This window comes from Miscanthus floridulus, chromosome 9, assembly GCF_019320115.1.
Source record: "Miscanthus floridulus cultivar M001 chromosome 9, ASM1932011v1, whole genome shotgun sequence".
Taxonomy (NCBI): domain Eukaryota; kingdom Viridiplantae; phylum Streptophyta; class Magnoliopsida; order Poales; family Poaceae; genus Miscanthus; species Miscanthus floridulus.
This window is the reverse complement of record NC_089588.1, coordinates 63,024,273-63,043,832: the sequence shown is the minus strand read 5'-3', so window position 1 is coordinate 63,043,832 and position 19,560 is coordinate 63,024,273. Positions and strand designations below refer to the sequence as shown.

Here is a 19,560-nt window from a genome sequence, read left to right as displayed (position 1 = left end):
TGTGGATGACGGCAAGACCTACCATGTCAATCCGAAGCTCTGATACCAGATGATAGGTACTGAACTATTTCAGTATGGGAGTTGGCCCGATCTTCACGACAGTAGGTCACGATCAAGATAGCTTACAATAAGGCAGCGGGGATAAAAGGATAACTTGCTGAAGAACAGCGGAGTAACTAGCTTTATACCTGACCAAGGTTGGATGCGACCAAGCGACGGGGAGAGAGACACCGAAACCACGAAGACTTCGACTCGATCTCTGAACGACCACAGAACCACAACCGGAGCTAATCCACACAAGGCGAGGCAGCCGTACTGGTACCTGCAGAGCACGAACTAGTGGATTCCAGAGGAATCTCTTCACAAGTCCAGGAAGAACAAGGAAAAACAAGGGTTTGAGTAAACACTCGACAGCTCGGCTGCAATATCACTGGGATTATCAAATCATCCAAAAGGTCCTTTTCTAGTAGCCTCGAGGTGGTATTTATACTACGAGAAGTCTCTTAAGAAAGATGTGAACTGAAGCAACCACGTTGGGGAAGTGGAAGGTCAACTGGTTTAGAGCTTTTATGAAGTGGCCTTCAGTTTCTGCGCGTCTTCTGGGCTTTTGTGCAGTCTTCATTATTTTGGTCATAACTCCTTCAGTTTTGCACAGGATCTTTAGCTTCATGCAGATTGTTGAGCTTCGAAGCAGTCTACACTAAAACTGGTCAGACGCCACGCTGGATTGACTCGAACATAGCTCTTCTCTCTTATCCATCCTTGATGTATCCTTGTCTTCCTTCTCGGAGAACCTGAGTAATAACAACATGCACGACTTAGGTAGTTCGAAATTACCATCAATGTTTAATTGAAATTCACAAAGTAGCGCGTGCACCTCTTGTTGTATCTTTTTGGTGCGGCTACGAGTGATTGGTCCAGTAGGGACTTGGAGTGGTGTATCAGCCGGTGAGGTGGTCGGAGAGGTCACCAAGGTCGGTGAAGTGGTCGGAGAGGTCGCCGAGGTGGTCGGAGAGGTCAGTGAAGTGGTCGGAGAGGTCGTCGAGGTGGTCGGAGAGGTCGCCGAAGTGGTCGGTGAGCTCGCCGAGGTGGTCGGAGAAATCGCCGAGGTGGTCGGAGTGACCGCCGAGGTCCCCGACGTTGGCGTGGTCACATCATAGCGCGAGCAGCCAGCGCCCGGTCGGGCACGATGGCCAGGCCGAGATGGCCATCAGGCTCGTCAGCAGTCGCCTGACAGTGTGTTTTCTCTCCCTCCAATCTCCTAAACCGCGACGCTTAGTGATCAACCAATTGCATTACTTGATAGAGCTAAGTGAGTACTCCAACATTGTCAATACCGACTTAGTCTAGATCTCCATGGTTTTCAAACTATAAAGCACCAAAGTATCCTACACGAAAACTGAAACTCAATGCAAGACTTAGAATAATTTCCAAGTTTTCAAACAGCACTACATTGACTTTTGTGAGCCCATTTCAAGCATGTTAGGAGCTGAATTAGCCTATGACCCAAAAATAAAAGTTGTTACACTACTTAAGTACTACAACTTTGTTAAGGGTGCACTACCATGCAAATACTCTATGCTATAGTTCAACTTGGTCAAACATACATCATGAAAATGGTAATTTACACTATAACTATGACTTAGAGACTAAACTAGCCTTAGTCATGAATATCAAAGTTGTCCCATATGACATTCTAAATATGTTTAGGGTACCCCTAAGGTCCCACAAGCATTTCATACATTGGTCACATGTAAACCCTGGGTCAAACTAAGCATGTCATCACTTTGGAGCTTAATTAGGTAAAGTGATCTACATGAACATTGTTCCATTAAGCATCATAAGTGTAGCTAAGGTGTTTTAGTGACCAACATCAACCACTTGCATTAGCCACACATGATTATAAAGCATACCCATAAGGAAAACATAGAATAACAAGGCATGTTTCACATGTTTCAATTGTATGTTTCACATGTAAATACTCATATATGAATGCATGATGCTTATGCTCATGCAAATGCAAGTGCAATTATGCAAACCTAACACCTAGGGTGTTACAACAGTATCCCTAAATATAGTTCATCACTAGCCTAAAGTTTCAAAAATAAAAGGAGCCAAATGAAAAACTGAGTTTATCTCATGCTTACTCCATCTAAATCCTAGTTCATCTCATCGGCCCTGATTCCAAACCTTGGGAGAAGATTGGGGAAACATTATTGGGTCCTTGTGCTTACCTTAGCTCTGTCATCTCAAATCCAACCTCTATTTTCATTGCCCAAATTAAGGCACGTTTGGTAGAGAGCTCCACTCCCTGATTCTTAGCTCTAACTTCTTGATTCTTTGATGAAGTGATTCTAGTTGATTCTAGCGGGGGAGCAAGTGAGAATTGATTATGGAGTGATTTTTTCGGGACCATGCTATAGCACGTTTTCATTAAGTAGGAGTAGACAAGCCAAACATTACAACACTCCCCACAATGGTAATCGCGTAATTACCGAACCGGGAGTGTACACTAGACATCACATAAGAGATATTACATAGGAAGAAAGCGTGACACGGCACAAGCTAAAGGAGTTAACCATAGGAGCACAAAGTAATGACCGTATGTGCATGTACCCTGCCAAAGGCCACTCGCTCGCCTCGTCCACAATTTGGCGCAGAAGGGCCGAGGGCGTAGATATTAGCCCTCCGAAGGTGTGTTTCACTCCTTCCATATCTCCAGCCAACAAGGAAAATCAGGGAATCAAAACCTGCCCTCGCAACTTTTGGGATCCTCTTCCTCACCCGTGGCCACCAGCAAAACACATTCTCCTCGTGCACAGATATTACCCCATCGAAGTGCAGCCTTCTTATTAGGAGATTAAATAGGGAGCTGTGAGGAGTAGGTTTTTTAGCTCCCAGTATAGATAGAGAAGTGATTTTCTATCTGCTTTGCACTAAAATCTGTGCGTTGTTCTTTTGCTATTTGGCTGAGGAGGAGTGATTCTTACCAAGAATCCACTCTGAAAAGCTCTGCCGAATGGTCTCATATTGCTCCAATGTTGTTATCATGGGAGGTGAGCCCCCCACCAAAGCGGCCCAAATTTGTTTGGAACCCCCTCAACCGTCTAGCCCAGCAGGGAGCAGAAACGTCGCAGAAATCATCGTAGACTCACCGCCGCCGCCTTCGTGACTAGCGTGATTGCATCGCTTCCAGACTTCCAGTTCTCCGCGCGGTTTGCAGACTGCGGCGGAGAGCAGAGTTATCGAGTCGTCGGGCCGCCGAACGGCCAAAGGCCAAACGCCATCCCGTCAGCCGTCACGGCCTCTCTGTTCGCGGCCAAGGCACACGTCGGCGTCACCGGCTTGCGCCCTCGCCGGTGCGAAACTGTCGAACTGGGCCAACTCGAGCAGCCGAGGATCAGGATTCAGTATTCAGGAGCAAGCGCAAGTCTGCAGGTGCAACTTTTTATTTGTGTGTATTCCCAAATTAAATACTTGTGTTTCATTGATAAGATTACTAAAAGATTGGATCCTAAAGATTCATTTAGTTCATTCAAGATTGATGATGTGTTTTCTTTAGGTTCAAAGTTTTATCCTAAAGGCTTGGATTTTGTAAAAGAGTCACTTTTGTGTGTTGTCACATCAAAAAATTATATATCAATATTTAGATTATATGTACGTATATTTGTATATATACATTCAACTATGGCCATGTGATCCGTATATGTCTGACCGGCCGGCCCCCCTTTATCAATTTGATGGTTCCGCCACCGGAGGTGAGGTGGTTGAGTCACACTAGCTCGCACGAGATTATATGGTACGGATACAATGTTTTTCATCCTCTCTAAAATAGCAAAAAGAGGGTGGCCAATTCTGTGGGGATTGATTTCCATTTTGGGTAGCCAAATCGCCCATGTCTTGGCTACAAAGTTCAAAGCAACAATATTTCTCATGTGCGTGACGTGGTACCACCACGTTGGATAATCTTGCACGCATTAATCATTGGCTTCCGGCCTTCAAATGACCATTCTTATTAAACAGCGTGTAGAGGCGCTGCGACTGCGAGCAACGGTATCGGGGTTGATGGTCCGCTCCTGTTTTTTGTAGCTCCACTTGAGCCCTGTGTTGTCAAACACTTTTTAGCTCCAAAAACTTCGCTCCACAAAAAATGTGGAGTTGGAGGCCAACTCCACGTTTTTCATGGAGCACCTCAAGAGGTAATCCAGTTTTTGAAGTTTTGTTCTCCTACATGGAATTATGGGATAATTACCCCAATTGCCCCATTAATCAACCCATCCACTAGACCATTTTATTTTCTCTGCCTTCCGTGAGGAGTTGTGCTGCTACTCTGTTCGCTTGTTTTGGTTCCAGTTGTTTTTTTTGGAGAATACAACTGTAGTTTTTCCTCAACGACAAGCAACAGCAGGCCGACAATTGCAGCTTGATCAAGTGATCATTGTTGTTTTGATTAGTACTCATGTTGTTCATCTTTGTTGCTAGATCATTTTATTTTTCTCTGTTAATGTTCTATCATTTGTTTTCTATTCTTGTCGGAAAATATCAAGTGCAATTTGAATCAGGGGCATAATGGACTATTAACATAGAAACAACATATTCCTGGAGTTGGAGCAGAGCTGTGTGCCAAACAGTACCTGCTCCACAAATCCACGGTAGAGGTGCTCCATGATGAAATCCGTGGAGCAAACTGAAAAAACGGGAGCTGAGGCAGTGCCAAGCACCCTCTAAGGCCCTGTTTGGCATGGCTTCAACTCTGGGTGGAGCTGCTCCACTCCAGAACTCCAGGTGGAGCCAGTTCTAGTTGGAGTCGGAGCTCTAGGTGGAGCCAGCTCTAGGTGGAGTCGGAGCTGCAAAAGAGGTGCTCCAAAACTCCACCTCCATTTGCACTACAGCTCCATGGAGTTGGCAGCTCCATAGAGTTTTGGAGTTGGAGTGTTTGACTGAAAAATTAGCTGGAGTTGCTGGAGTTCAGCTCCAGAGCCATGCCAAACACCCCCTAAAACCCACTCGACTCCGCTTCATCCACAGCATCGCATTCGGAGCCTTGGTGGCTCATACTTATGTTGACACCTGTTTTCTGTACATTTTGCGAAAAAGGCCCTCAAACTTTCTAGGAACTAACCCACAGTCCAAAGTCGACCCAACAGCCTCGCTCCTGCACGCGCACGGGCGATTTGGGTGGCACCGAAAACCCTAGCCACCGCCATCTCCCCTCTCCGTCTCGCCGCCGGCATCGCTTCACTCCTCTCCTCTCCGCCTTACCGTGTCGGAGGAGCGCACCCAGATCTATGGGGAGGTGGCTTCGGCCATGGCGACATCGCGGCGGGTCGCGACCGTGGTGGAGTGGCAGTGCTCGCATGCTCAGAGCCCGGAGGCAGGATGGGGCGGGGCGCCGTGGTTCTCGGCTTCTCGCATGCTCAGAGAAGGCGGCGATGCAAGCACGAGGGTACGGCTCAGCAACATCTCCACATCCTCTCCGAGATCTGTTCACCGAAGTTGAGCTTTCTCTTTCTCTCTCTCTCAGATCTGACCATGAGCTACTCAAAGGCACGGGCTTGCGCTCGGATGAGGCTTCTGATGGCCTCACGGGGCCTCGGCGGTGGCGAGCAGCGGCAGCCAGGAAGGCCAGTTTCTTTGAGCATTTGGTATCTGGTCGGGTCTCCTGATTACACGGTTCTTTCTTGTTCAAAGAGCTTTCTGTTCATGGCTGCAACCAGATTATTTAGACTACCATGGCAACCACGCTTCTTCAGCGTTTAGGAATTGCATGTGCCTCAGATGCTTTGCCCAGCGGCTGATAAACGCAGTATGTTCCTCTTTCATATTCCTTATACATGTTGATTTTTTTTTCTATGATATGATATGACTTCACTGAAAATTACAATGTTTGACAAACAAAAGATACAATCCTATATTCAAGTGTTTTTTTTGCGTTCAAAACGTGCAGGCTGCTAAGTGCTAACACGTGTTCCTTTATGTATTGTTGTAATCCATAATGTTCCAGAGCTGAAATTGGTTCCAGCCATGGATATTAGAACCGAAACCAGCATTGTGCAGCAATAGGATTGGTTGTGCAATTAACCATGAAAATATTGATAAGCTATAAATATTGCAAAAAACATTGCCTTTTATTTCGGAATTTCTTCCGATACATTACACAACTGGCATATTTTGGAAATTACATTTGTGCTCTACTTATTATTTGATGAATCAATTGCTGCCTCTTCCTGTTTTTAATTTTCAGGATGGTAGAGAAAAACATTTAGTACATTTGTACTCGAGTTTCACCATAGTAACATGATTAGAAGAGTTTCTATAGTCATGCAAGTTAGTTTTTTCAGAGTTAATGCTTACCCCATTAATGTTGTTTTCGCATGTTCTAATGTATTCTTGAGGAATGTCATACCTAATTAGTTCAAAATAAATTAATTGCAGTCTATCCTTATATGTCTTGATTACTCTTTTCTTTGATTCTGTGCACTCCATGTTACAATCTATAAACATCATACCTGAAGGCTTACACAAACTGGTTTAAGTAAATGTATCTCTGATTGTGTACTTTGCTCTCTGTCATGTTCAACAAATGCTTTGTCTCTGATGACCTTTTTCTATTTACAGGGTAGTTCGACTGCTAAAAAATTCAGCATCATGGGACGTTGTCATTTTAATGACCAGCTCTGTGTTTTTCCGAAACGTCATGGCTCTAGATTGCAGATGTGTAGCTTATCATTCTATTGTCTCCGACGTTTTCTATCCTATTCTAATGACCTTGTGCACATCTGGACTAGCATTCTAACTATTTTCACTAAGATGTTCTGTAGCCATATTATAATGAATGACTATCTAACGTGTGGCTCAATTAGAACTAAAAGGGCTAGCTGCAGAGTGCAGTGAAATGGGAGAAGTGATTGGTTTCGTAATTTCTGCTACGTATTTGTTAGTGTGATATGCCTAATTTTAGGTGCTCAACATGGTTATGATGACAATGACTATAAAAACCCAATGTTTGTGGTTAGATCTTAGTGTTACTATTTGAAGTTATAAAACCATGTCTATCTAGCGAGGACAAAAGCTTTTATTTTCAAATCATTATGCGCCTGATGTTCTAGTAGGCTGCAAGAAGAGGCTATTTTGTTGAAGCTGTGAAAATCTACCTATACGTCAGATTTTGGAGGTTTAGGCTTGGTATATTGTTCTCTATTCTCTAGCACCAAAGGTTCCGAGCCTCCAACCAAAAAGCCCTAAAATTTGATGTGAGCGGCTGCAAACAGACTGCACGTAGTGCCATGGTGGGGGAATTCTGATGATACACGGCCGAGGTTTGACGGAAAACTAGTGGCAGTTTTGCAAAACAGGCAGGATCTTTGAACTCCACATCCTAAGATTTTGTAACCAAAAATGAAAATAAATCTATTGAGGGTATTCCATCAGTACAACGATTCAGAATTGAACATCAATATACTAAAAACACACACACTATAATCTAAAACTACAGATTAAGGATATATTTGCGTTGCAACGACTGAAAAAGAAAGAACTAGCAGAACGAAGAACTATAATAAGAACAAACGGATGTTGACTCTAGTTATCACTAGCACTAAATATTGCTACGCAGGACGTCGGCTAAGGTCCACCTTGAGGCATGAAGCAGCAGGCACCGAAGAACTACGGCGCCTGAACCAGCATGGCTTGCTAAGTGCGGCCGCTGCTGAAAGCCTACGGTCCGGGTTGCTGTCCAGCAGCCCTTTCAAAACCTTGAAGCCAGCCGCAGACAGCACCTTCGGCTTGAACATCGTTTGAGGCTGCCTCTCTCCTGACGACCCGTCTTTCGAAGGCAGGCCACCTTTTGGCACGGCGCCACGCGCTCGAACCCCTGCCACTCGACGATTGCCCTTGGCGCCGACCACTTGCAGCATTCTTTTTGAAGACCTCGCCGTCCAGCGCGCTGAAGAAAGGCACGCCTTTGCCGGCGACGAGCTGGGCCATGATGCAGCCGAGCGACCACGTGTCGACCCGGTTGTCGTAGTCCTTGGACCCCAGGAAGAGCTCTGGCGCACGGTACGGGCCGGAGGACGCCAGCAGCCCGGAGTCGTCCTTCTCTGCCTGCGGCGCCGGCTCCGACACACCGAAGCCGCATATCTTGTACACTATCCTGCCGCTCGCGCCGCCGACGTACATGTCGACGATCACATTCTCGGGGACGATGTCCCTGTGCAGTACGCCCGCCATGTGCGCGTGCCTCGCGCCGGCGAGAAGCTGCTCCATGACGTCGCGCACCTCGTCCTCTCGTCGAACGGCTCGCCATTAGGGCGCCGGACGTCCATGTACTGGCGCAAATTCATGGGCCCAGCGTACTCCGTGACGACGAAGCAGTCGCCGTCGGCGCGGCCGCAGTCGGCGTACGTGGCCAGGAGCTGGACGACGGAAGGGTGGCCGCGGCACGCCGCGAGGGACATGACCTCCCGCGCGAAAGTAGCGGAGCGAGGTCTTCACGAAGCGGTCGTCGGTCCTCCCCGAGAGCCGCTTCACGGCGACAAGCGCTCGAGCACGCGGTCCCAGGCCTTGTACACGTCGCCGAACATGCCTTCGCCCGGCTTCTCGCGGCGCCTTGTACCGCTCCGCCACGGCAGCCAGTCAGGGGACGACAGGGCCTAACGCCAACACCGCCGCCGCATTGTTCTTCTGCTCCGGCGGCTCCTCTAGCTCCTCCTCAATCTGCAGCGCCGCTGCGCCGCCGTTGACGAGATCCGAGGCGGCAGCCATGGATCGTGACGCGGCTCGGAAGGCCCTAGTTGGTGAAGGCGCGTCGCTGCTGGTTGTGGCGAAGAGGGAAGGCTGTTAGGGCCGCTGGGATTATATATGGCACGGACGGACGCGGATAGTGCATCGATCGGATCGGAATCTGCAACTGCTACTGCTTACGGTAAACCAAAGAATCTATCCGGTGCATACAGGATTGGGTTGCAACCCCCTCCGACTCGATCGTGTATACGTGTTCGGAACCTCCGGCCGACTCCGATCATGTACTGTAAACGAAAAGAATCTCTGTGCATATATGTTCCCAGTTTCCGTCGTCACCCCTGCCTCGTGTTCCTCAAGGAGATCTGGGAACGAGTGCAATGCAGAGCCGCCCCCCTGTGTTCCAACGAACGGGTGACAATTATCGTAATACAAGGCGTATTTCATAGAAAAAGGTTGCCTATTGCTTATTCAACATTTGCAAAGACCACAAAATACTCCTTTGCACTCGACCTAGCAAAGCACCGTTCAAGCAGCCGAAAAAAAGGAAATATAAGAGATTTAATGATTGGAGGATTCTACTGCATTTCATTCAATAATAAGGAAATATGAGAGATTTAATGATTTTTGAGGATTCTACTGCCTTTCGTATTCAATCGTAATAAATTCAACGTAGACATCCACAGCACACGTACTCACCCCTATTAACACACGTATGTAAACTCTACCCTATTGAGCACATTCAAAGGATGAGCCGACAAATCTTGAAATTTACGAAGTCACCACAGGCGTCTCGCTGTCGTCGTCTACCACAGAAAAGCATAGCGTTGTTAAATCATAGAATAAATCCAGAAAATACGAGCACAGTGCCAAGTCGAGGATTTGAACCCAGGTGACAAGTTTCCACCACAAGGAAACCCAACCAACTGATCTATGATCATTTACATCTCGTAATAACTAATGTGTTTATACGATGAGAACAAAAAACGACACATTTTGTTTCTCATTACATTGTAGTAAATTTTATGAAGCTCATGAAAAAGAGCATATACTCTAGAATACAAACTTATTAGAATTTTTTTTGGTTAGTATTTGGATGTCTAAGTGAAGGTATGTAACAATTTCCAAATTTTTGAAAATTCACATAATAAAAAAGGCGATTTTTTCAATGGTCTACTCATGTGCAAAATACAAAAAAGTCTAATTTTCGATCATGAACACATAGAAATCATTTGCAAACGCTTGACTTATTTTGCAAATGTTGGCTTATTGAGCTACTGAATAGGACTGAAGTCCGGAGGAACTTTATGAGGGCAAACTGGGACCATGCACAAAAACATATTTTGGTCCCTTCAACTTTTAAATCTATTTGTTTTTGCACTGTGGACATTTTAGATAATGGTTTTGGTCTTATGTAGCGCCACTCGCCACATCTATTGTTCTACGTGGCGTCATGTTACCTATGAGGTGATATTTTAGGCATAATTTAGACTACAAATATTTTTTTGAGAAAGTTATCCAAGTATGTCTTTGGAAAATTAGACAAATAAAAAAAGTCATAAAATCTGGTTTAATATACAAAACTCATAAAAATAGTTTTAGCTCGGGAAAAATATGAAACCAGTTTTAGTTTTTCCCTAAATTACGCTCTTATATATTATTATTATATATATAGTTAGCTACAACATCATTAATACCTGGCGCAGAATATTATCTCATAAAGTTTTTGAAACGGCTGCTTTAGCTGACCGTAAGTTTGCATCTATTTTTCTTCTCTCTTCTCTGACTCACCATATATAAATCTAATGTGGCAGCCTTTTGTAACCTACTTACATTACCTTATAATACTTGCACGGGACTAAAAACTAATTTTATAGATTAAGGGGAAAAAATTAGAGAGTTAGTTCCTCTGCAATGGACTGTACGGTGTATTTGTCACTAGCAAATGGGCCTGATGAGTATTAGGTCCAGCTGTAGATGACGAAGGTACAGGTGAATCGAGGATCTGTTGCTAAAAAAAAGGTGAATCGAGGTTCTCATTTTAAAAATCAGGCGTCTGCTAAACTTTTTTTTATTAGATAGTATAACACAGACACCCACGCATGCATGCACACTAACTCTTACGCAAATACACCTATGAGCATTTTCGAAGACTGGACCGACAAATCATCGATATTGACGAAGTCACTATATACGCCTAACCGTTATGAAAGTACGCACGCAAATCCTCCTATGAGCATCTTTGAAGACTGGGCTGGTAAATACTCGATATTGACGAAGTCACCACTGTCGACAGGAACATCGTCCACCGCTGAAAGCACAACAACGTTAAAACCTTAAATACTCGCAAATCCTCGTGATTGACGAAGTCACCACAAGCGTCTCGGTGTCGACGGGAATGTCGCCTACCACTTAAAAGCACAACGACGTAAAATCTTGGAATATTCTTTCCAACGGAGGGTCGGATCCAGGACCTTACGTGCTGCTGATGTTCTTATAACCACTTTCACGGTGTCTACCAAGTTGAGAGTTGGTAAAAAAAAAGTCTTTTACGATTCTTTTTCTCCCCTTTTTCCTTTTCCTTTTTTTTTTGTGCAGATGCAAATGCCCTATTGAATGTGGGCCGTCCTTAAGCTAAGCCCAAACCACGAATCCCGAATACCATCTCAGCCCAATTTCGCCCATGGTACCACACTTGCCTCCTGCGCGGGAAGCCGTTACCTGTTGGCGCCAAAGTTTCCCGCCACTCCCGCCTGCCCGCGCCGCCGCCTCCCTCTCATAATACCACCACGCCACTCCGTAGTCCATTCCCCTCTCCTTCCCGCCGCTCCCTAAACCCTAACCGCGGCCATTGCCGCCGCTCGCCTCAGCCTCCACTGCCCAGTGCCTTCTTGTTCGCCGGCGGAATGGTAAGCGCACGACCCCTCCGCCTCGTCCTCCTCCCGCGCTCGCGGCGCCGCAAGATCTGATCTCTTCTTGCTGCGGTCGCGTGGCGCTCTCGTCGTGCAGGATGACTCGGAGAACAACGCGCCCTCAACGCCGGGGTCCCCCGGTTTCAGCACCGATCGGTTGCCGCCCAACACCACCAGCCGCGGCGCCACCGACCCGTCCTCCTACTCCGACGACGATGGTGAGGCGGAGGTCGACCCTCACGTACTCCCCGATGACGACGACCCCGCCGCCGCAGTGGCCCCCGACGAGGACGAGGAGGGGGAGGACCTCTTCAACGACAACTACCTCGAGTAAGCCAACTCGAATCTGACCCAGGGCTGGAGATTTCCGGGATCTGCTGTGGGTTTTCGGGCGGCTGGGTAATTGGGACCAGGGGATCTGGTAGATGCCGTGGTTTGATTGGCAGATGCGATGGTTTTTTGGCCTGTGGTTTGGTCAGATATCTGCGGTTCTAGTATTTGTTGTCGTTATTTACCTCATAATGTAGGCAAATTGTGGCATTTAGAGAAGAAGAAATGGTCAATTTATTGACAAAATTTTCTAAATTGTGTTGAAAAGTTAACTAATTAGATTGTCCTAGACGTCATATGTGTTTAAAGGAGGGAGTACATAAATTGGGGAAAAAATTGTAGTTAGAGTAGGTAATTGTAGTACTAGAGTAACTAACTGATAGGCTTAACTAATATTTGTCGGATTGATGGAAATGAACTTAAATCTTCTAAATTTTATTGAAAACAACCAACTTTAGTTCTTGACCATGCATCTAAGTTCGCTAATTTTATTGGTCTGACGGAAATACACTTAATCCATCTCGAAATTTGCTAAATTGAAGTGCATTGCGTGACTCTCTGTGCCCATAGGGGCAGATACCCAGGCTCACCAGCTTTGATGAGAGATTTGTTAAGTGGCTCTGCTGCCTTGATGCGAATTTGTGTTAAGTTACACATTGTTATCAAACTAAAGTTACTGTATGTTTCCTAAGTTTGGAATTTGGACTTGCACAGTTTGCTGCGAGGGTCACTTTTGTTTTTTTAAATGGCTTGTAACGAAGGCATGCATTTTTTTACATGATTGCAATGAATAATCCAATCTCTCTAGCCAACACAAACCATTCTATATATCTGCTGACTGTCAGTTTTGAATTTTTTTGTTTCCATAGTCAGTCTTTTTCCTTTTACCTGATTGCAGTGATTACCGAAGGATGGATGAGCATGATCAGTATGAGTCAGTTGGTTTAGATGATTCACTCGAGGATGAGAGGAATCTTGATGAAATCATGGCTGATCGAAGGGCCGCGGAAGCGGAGCTTGATGCAAGGGATGTGAGGACTGGTGCAGCAGCTGACAGGAAGTTGCCACGGATGCTCCACGATCAGGGTAATGGCTTCAAGACGAATTTTGGTTTCTGTAGGATATTAGAGCAAATATGGTATTTATATTTTAAATATATGCTCTTGATTAAATCACCAAATGAGTACTTGGTATATGAACTTATGTTGCATCTTTGGGCTCTCGTTCATTTGCATCTGCTTCTTTTGTGATTGGTTTGAAGTTTGACTGGCCACATCCTCATTTGGTGATTTCAGTGTGGTTAATGCTTTCTGTAAAAAAAAAACTCATTTTGGAAGATTTGCATATTATACTGAATATTGAGTTGGACTATCTCCATTTCTCCATTTATCAACTGTCGTAACAGAAAATGTATTTTAATTTTTCTTCCACACGTAGGAAGGAGAGCTGTGTCATTTATATCTGAACTGCAAATGAATTTGTTGCTTAGGAAGTTATTAGTGTTTGTTTGAGTTCATATCCATATAGTAAGCATACAAGCAGCAGTACTGATTATGCCTGGATTTTTTTTTTTTGAGAACTGACAGTTATAGATTCTTGTAAAAAAGGGTAACATGATTGCCTTAGGTGTAAACTTTTGTAACATATATTAGAAGTCCAATATTTAGGTGTTAGTGACTGTGAATTCAAAGCTCTTTTCTTCCATGGTGCAGATACAGATGAGGATATGAATTTCAGGCGTCCTAAAAGGCACAGGGCTAGTTTTAGACCACCAAGTGGACCAAGAACACCAAGAAGTGATGATGATGGTGATGGTGCCACTCCTAGTTCACCTGGAAGATCTCAGCGTGGAATGTACTCCGGTGGTGATGTGCCTATGACTGATCAGACTGATGATGACCCATATGAGGTATTGTCATAACGATTTAAACTAGGTTATGCTTTTATTTCAGAACTTGATTTGGTTCTGTAACTACCAATTATATAGTAAGCCTCATTTTCTGCAGCTCTAAATGACTGTCTATCCTTGAATTGACAATATTATTTTCAGCAGGATGAATTTGATGAAGAAGATGAGATGAACATGTACCGTGTCCAAGGTACATTGAGAGAGTGGGTCACAAGAGATGAAGTCCGTCGCTTTATTGCAAAGAAATTCAAAGAGTTCCTTCTTACATATGTTAACCCAAAGAACGATCAAGGAGAGATTGAGTATGTTCGGCTTATTAACGAGATGGTTTTAGGTATCATCTGCTTCACATTCTCTGGTTGACATGAAAAAAATGCAACAAGTTTTAGCTGCTACTACAAAGTCCTTGCTTCTCTGACCCTTATCTATTTCTTCTGCAGCTAACAAGTGTAGCTTGGAAATAGACTACAAACAGTTTATTTATATACATCCAAACATTGCCATCTGGTTGGCCGATGCACCTCAATCAGTGCTTGAAGTTATGGAGGAAGTTGCCAAAAATGTTGTTTTTGATCTCCACAAGAATTATAGGAACATCCACCAAAAGATCTATGTCCGAATAACGAACCTTCCTGTCTATGATCAAATACGCAATATCAGGTAAATAACACAGTTTCCTTTGTATCTTTTAGCTTCATGATCAATTTGATTTGGTCTAATGTCCTACATGCCTTTGTTCAGGCAAGTCCATCTGAACACAATGATTCGAATTGGTGGTGTTGTTACCCGACGATCTGGTGTATTCCCTCAGTTGCAGCAGGTGAAGTATGACTGTAGCAAATGTGGAACTATCCTGGGCCCTTTCTTCCAGAACTCCTACACTGAGGTGAAAGTCGGATCATGCCCTGAATGCCAATCCAAAGGGCCATTCACAGTCAATGTTGAGCAGGCATGTTACCTTAAACATGTTTTCACAGTTCTGTCTTATTGCTATGTGATATTGATATAGTTTTTCTATGTGGACTATACTGTTAATCCTAGTAAAACTATTTTTTTTCAGTCTTAATACTTGCTTATTCTCCATGCAGACTATATATAGGAACTACCAGAAACTCACTCTTCAGGAAAGCCCAGGAATTGTTCCTGCTGGGCGGCTTCCCAGATACAAGGAAGTAATACTTCTGAATGATCTGATTGACTGTGCTCGTCCAGGAGAGGAGATTGTAATTTTTCTCACCTACCATTTGTTTTTCAATTCATATCCATTCATATTACTTTTGAAATCAGACTGACATTCCGTGCTTGCTTTCTCCAGGAGGTCACTGGGATATACACAAATAATTTTGACCTGTCTTTGAATACAAAGAATGGTTTCCCTGTTTTCGCCACAGTGGTTGAGGCAAACTATGTGGCAAAAAAGCAGGATCTGTTTTCTGCATACAAATTAACTGACGAGGATAAGGCAGAGATTGAGAAGCTGTCAAAGGATCCAAGGATTGCAGAAAGGGTTTGTTGCTCAACTCTTTAATCTCTTGATGAAAATGTGTTATGTTAATATACATTAGCTCACTTATGCACCTAACTCAACAGATTGTCAAGTCAATTGCACCATCCATTTACGGCCATGAAGATATCAAGACTGCCATTGCACTCGCAATGTTTGGTGGACAAGAGAAGAATGTGAAGGGAAAACATCGCCTAAGAGGTGATATCAATGTCCTCCTCCTGGGTGATCCAGGCACTGCAAAATCACAGTTTCTCAAGTAAGGACAGTCAATCATTTTTCAGCAGTTCCTTGAGGATGTGCCCTTAACTTGCCATCTTGCAGGTATGTGGAGAAAACAGGACACAGAGCAGTATATACAACTGGAAAAGGTGCCTCTGCTGTTGGTCTTACTGCTGCGGTTCACAAGGATCCAGTAACACGAGAATGGACACTTGAGGGAGGTGCACTAGTTCTTGCTGATAGGGGCATTTGCCTCATTGACGAGTTTGACAAGATGAATGATCAAGATAGGTATGATATAACATTTGCATTTGGGTGCCCTGTACTATTTAAATTTCTGTATTACTAAAAATGTAATTCTCTTCTGATTGTTTCAGGGTAAGTATTCATGAAGCTATGGAGCAACAAAGTATCAGTATATCAAAAGCAGGAATCGTCACATCTCTTCAAGCTAGATGCAGTGTTATTGCTGCAGCAAACCCAATAGGTGGAAGGTAACTTCAGTTCCATGCATGCCATGTAATACTAGTGATAGTATTAAGAAAGATACTGAATGCAATCATCGTTTATTTCACAGGTATGATTCATCAAAGACATTCACTCAGAATGTTGAATTGACGGATCCCATTATTTCACGTTTTGACATCCTCTGCGTGGTTAAGGTTTGGAGCTGTTATTCATGTCTGATGTATTTGTTCCATGATCAGTTGTCAATCACTACTGATATTTAATTTTTAAAATGCAGGATATTGTTGATCCATTTACAGATGAAATGCTTGCAAGGTTTGTTGTAGACAGTCACGCCAGATCCCAACCCAAGGGGGCTAACCTTGAAGACAGGGTTTCAACCGATGTGGATGATGATCCACTGGCCTCTGCAAGACAAGCTGACCCAGATGTATGTATCCTATAGCTATTTCAACTGAAAGAACCTCTGACTCTGTTTTGTGGTTCTAACTGAATGTTATATTGCCAGGTCCTTTCCCAAGACATGCTGAAGAAATACATAACTTATGCTAAGCTGAATGTATTTCCCAAAATACATGATGCCGATCTAGATAAGATTAGCCATGTTTATGCTGAACTCCGTCGTGAATCATCTGTATGATATCCTTCCTTCTTAGCCTTGTCTAGGGTTTGTGTGAACTAAATTTCTGAAGTGGCACCTTCGAAAACAATGAAGTACTAAGTAGTTTCCAACTAACTTTGCAGTATGGCCAAGGGGTTCCTATTGCAGTAAGGCATATAGAATCAATCATCCGAATGTCGGAGGCACATGCAAGGATGCATCTGAGGAGCTATGTGTCTCAGGAAGATGTTGACATGGCCATCCGTGTCTTGCTTGACTCTTTTATTTCAACTCAGAAATTCGGTGTGCAGAAAGCACTTCATAAGGTAAATTTTGTTGGTATTGAACTGTTATATGGCCATTACATCATCCGATGCTACACACGTACATGCATTTGATAATCAATTATATGTTAAAGTGCTCATCTATTTAACAGAAATGATTTACCAAACGGTCAGTTTTGTCAGTAAATTTATAAGTCTTGTTGCAGATTAAGCTAATAGCATGAGTTGAATCTTGTTGCCCTTTTGTACTAATCAGTCTGGGTCTGGGTAGTCCTTGAACTACTGAATGTCTTGCAAGCATCAACTAAATTTCTGCTGTCCACAGAATTTCCGGAAATACATGACGTTCAAGAAGGATTACAATGAGCTGCTTCTGCTCCTTCTGCGGACACTGGTCAAGGATGCCCTGCACTTTGAAGAAATCATGGCAGGATCAACCTCGCGCCTTACTCACGTCGAGGTCAAAGTGGAGGACCTGAGGAACAAGGTAAGCTTTCATGAGTGCTTCCACACAAAACCGAGCTGAGTGACCTCTTTAACATCTGTCTCTGACTTGCTACACCTGTTGACCCAGGCCCAAGAGTATGAGATCTACGATCTGAAGCCGTTCTTCTCCAGCGCCCACTTCAGGGACAACAGCTTCGTTCTGGATGAAGGGCGTGGGATCATCAGGCATCCACTGGCGGAATAACAACTGACTTTCCTCCTGTCTAGAACGGTAGAACCGGCCTTTGTCGTTACGGCCCTGGTATGAAGTGAACAGCCACAGGTGGCCTCCTGGATAAAGAGCGATGATGAGATCTGACCTCATTTCTTTTAAGCATACAAATGACACTGGGACAATCGCCTTTTCAGGATTGATTTAGTATCTGTTGTGTAATTGTGTTATTAAACGTCTATGCTCTTTGCTGCCATTTAGGCGTAACTGTACGGTGAGTCAAATCATTTGTTAGATAAATGATGGGTGTGACTGCAGGCAATAAAAAACTAGGAAAAGAAACAAAAACATGTTACAGCCAAATAACTATATACACCAACAGACATTTAATTTCTAGACTGGTGGCAGTTTCATATATTTTGATTTAAAATGGGTCAAGTATGATCTTTTAGAAATTAAACAAGATCTTTATTATTTCCAAAAAATAGATAGTCTCCTTTACCCTGACTCTGGCAGATACCAACTTTAGTGCGCATACCAACTCTAGGCAACCAACTGATGTTCCAGCTAACCTACTAGGCTTTATAACCTATGCAAGATATCTAGGGTGCGAGATTTTTGTAGAAACGTTTCGGATCCAAATTCTCTGCAGAAACGTTTCTGGTGATGAATCAAAATAATTTTATGAAACTGTTTGGCTAATAGGCTAGATTCTAATTCAAAAGAATATATTTCTTCATAAAAAATCATATAAATAAAAATATTATTCAAAAAAATTTAGAACTTTTTGTGGACGAATAATAACTTAAATACAATCTATTTTAAGTTATTTCGCTTAATAACGTGTATATGCAAGTTCTCCCTCCGTATCCTTATGTGACCACCCAGATCTAGTCAAGACTGCCCCCACCACCACCTTCCTTGCACTCGCATGGGCCTCCGTGTGGCATACTCTAGCGGTGGCGATGTAAACGATGCAAGGGAGGAGCGGCGCCGCCGGCGTTGTGGCCTCCAAACCCGTCAATTGTTATTTGTGGACTTTTGTTCGTGGAACGGATACAGGTCTCAATTAAATACATATTCAAAATTTTGATTATTAGATTTTAATCTTATAGGAAAAAAGTCTACTTAACCCCCGCAACTATTGGTCGTTGTCTACTTCACCCCCTCATCTATAAAACCAGTTAACCCTTTAAACTGTTGAAAAACGTTTAAATAACCCCCTGAGATTGTTTTAAAGGTGGTTTCGCTGACGTGACATATTAAAAAGTCTAACTATATAACCCCCTCAACTATAAAACATGATATCATAGCCCTTAAAATATCTAATAATATTCAAATGACCCTTCATAATCTTGTAGGGCCGTTTAGACACCATATCATGCCATACTAGCCTAAGTACACACCTTTCACATAGGACCATTTGTTGCCTCCACGTCCGTACTCTTTCTAGGCTGATCTACCGTCCAAGGAGCAGCTTGCGACATCTTGTATCCTGCTCCACCTCCCGCTACTCGTCAATGACATTGAGCTCAAGCACCATGCCTGCACTCTCACCATCCGCCCCCTCCCACATCCTCCACATCCGGTTGTCCTTTAATTTTTTATGTAGCCATAGCCCGTAGGAGGAGAAAACAAGAGGGAGCAAGGATGTGGGAGGGGCGGGATGACAAGGGTGTTGGATAGTGCAAGAGCTCAATGCCCTCGAGGAGTGCCATGAGATGGAACAGGAGACAATATGGTGCTCATTGGGCAGTGGTGCAAACCTAGAAAGAGTAGTAGGGAGAGGGAGGAAGTTGATGGGCTTGCGTGCAAGCATGGGTGCTTAGGCCACTATGGCGGGATACAGTGTCCAAACGGTCCTACAAGACCATCCGGGTGTGATTAGAACATTATTAAATGCTTTAAGGATTATTACAATGTCAGGTTTTAT

At 43.9% G+C, this 19,560-nt stretch overlaps 1 protein-coding gene and 1 long non-coding RNA gene across 3 annotated transcripts; both read left to right on the top strand.

The window, feature by feature from the left end:
- The first annotated feature begins 5,106 nt into the window (after window positions 1-5,106).
- Window positions 5,107-6,937, top strand: LOC136483758 (uncharacterized). The gene is made up of 3 exons (XR_010765623.1): window positions 5,107-5,446; window positions 5,525-5,806; window positions 6,619-6,937. It is a non-coding gene; the product is annotated as an uncharacterized lncRNA (long non-coding RNA).
- Window positions 6,938-11,554: 4,617 nt separating this feature from the next.
- On the top strand, window positions 11,555-17,939 carry LOC136483754 (DNA replication licensing factor MCM2-like). 2 transcript variants are annotated; one of them, XM_066480915.1, is made up of 18 exons: window positions 11,555-11,648; window positions 11,749-11,981; window positions 12,880-13,067; window positions 13,694-13,890; window positions 14,035-14,224; window positions 14,331-14,550; window positions 14,632-14,839; window positions 14,979-15,113; window positions 15,206-15,397; window positions 15,481-15,653; window positions 15,719-15,907; window positions 15,994-16,110; window positions 16,194-16,278; window positions 16,362-16,514; window positions 16,593-16,718; window positions 16,829-17,011; window positions 17,295-17,456; window positions 17,544-17,939. In XM_066480915.1, the coding sequence occupies exons 1-18, from the start codon at window positions 11,646-11,648 to the stop codon at window positions 17,658-17,660; spliced, it is 2,871 nt and encodes a 956-aa protein (XP_066337012.1). In that variant the 5' UTR covers window positions 11,555-11,645; the 3' UTR covers window positions 17,661-17,939. The 2 variants fall into 2 exon arrangements, with proteins under 2 accessions (XP_066337012.1, XP_066337011.1); XM_066480914.1 differs by having other exon boundaries at window positions 14,032-14,224.
- The last annotated feature ends 1,621 nt before the right edge of the window (window positions 17,940-19,560 follow it).

Bases quoted from the DNA above. Each gene is read 5' to 3' on its own strand.
- LOC136483754 (XM_066480914.1), top strand. The intron at 11,982-12,879 runs GTAAGCCAACTC...ACCTGATTGCAG, and splicing joins TTCAACGACAACTACCTCGA to TGATTACCGAAGGATGGATG. The intron at 15,908-15,993 runs GTATGATATAAC...TGATTGTTTCAG, and splicing joins AAGATGAATGATCAAGATAG to GGTAAGTATTCATGAAGCTA.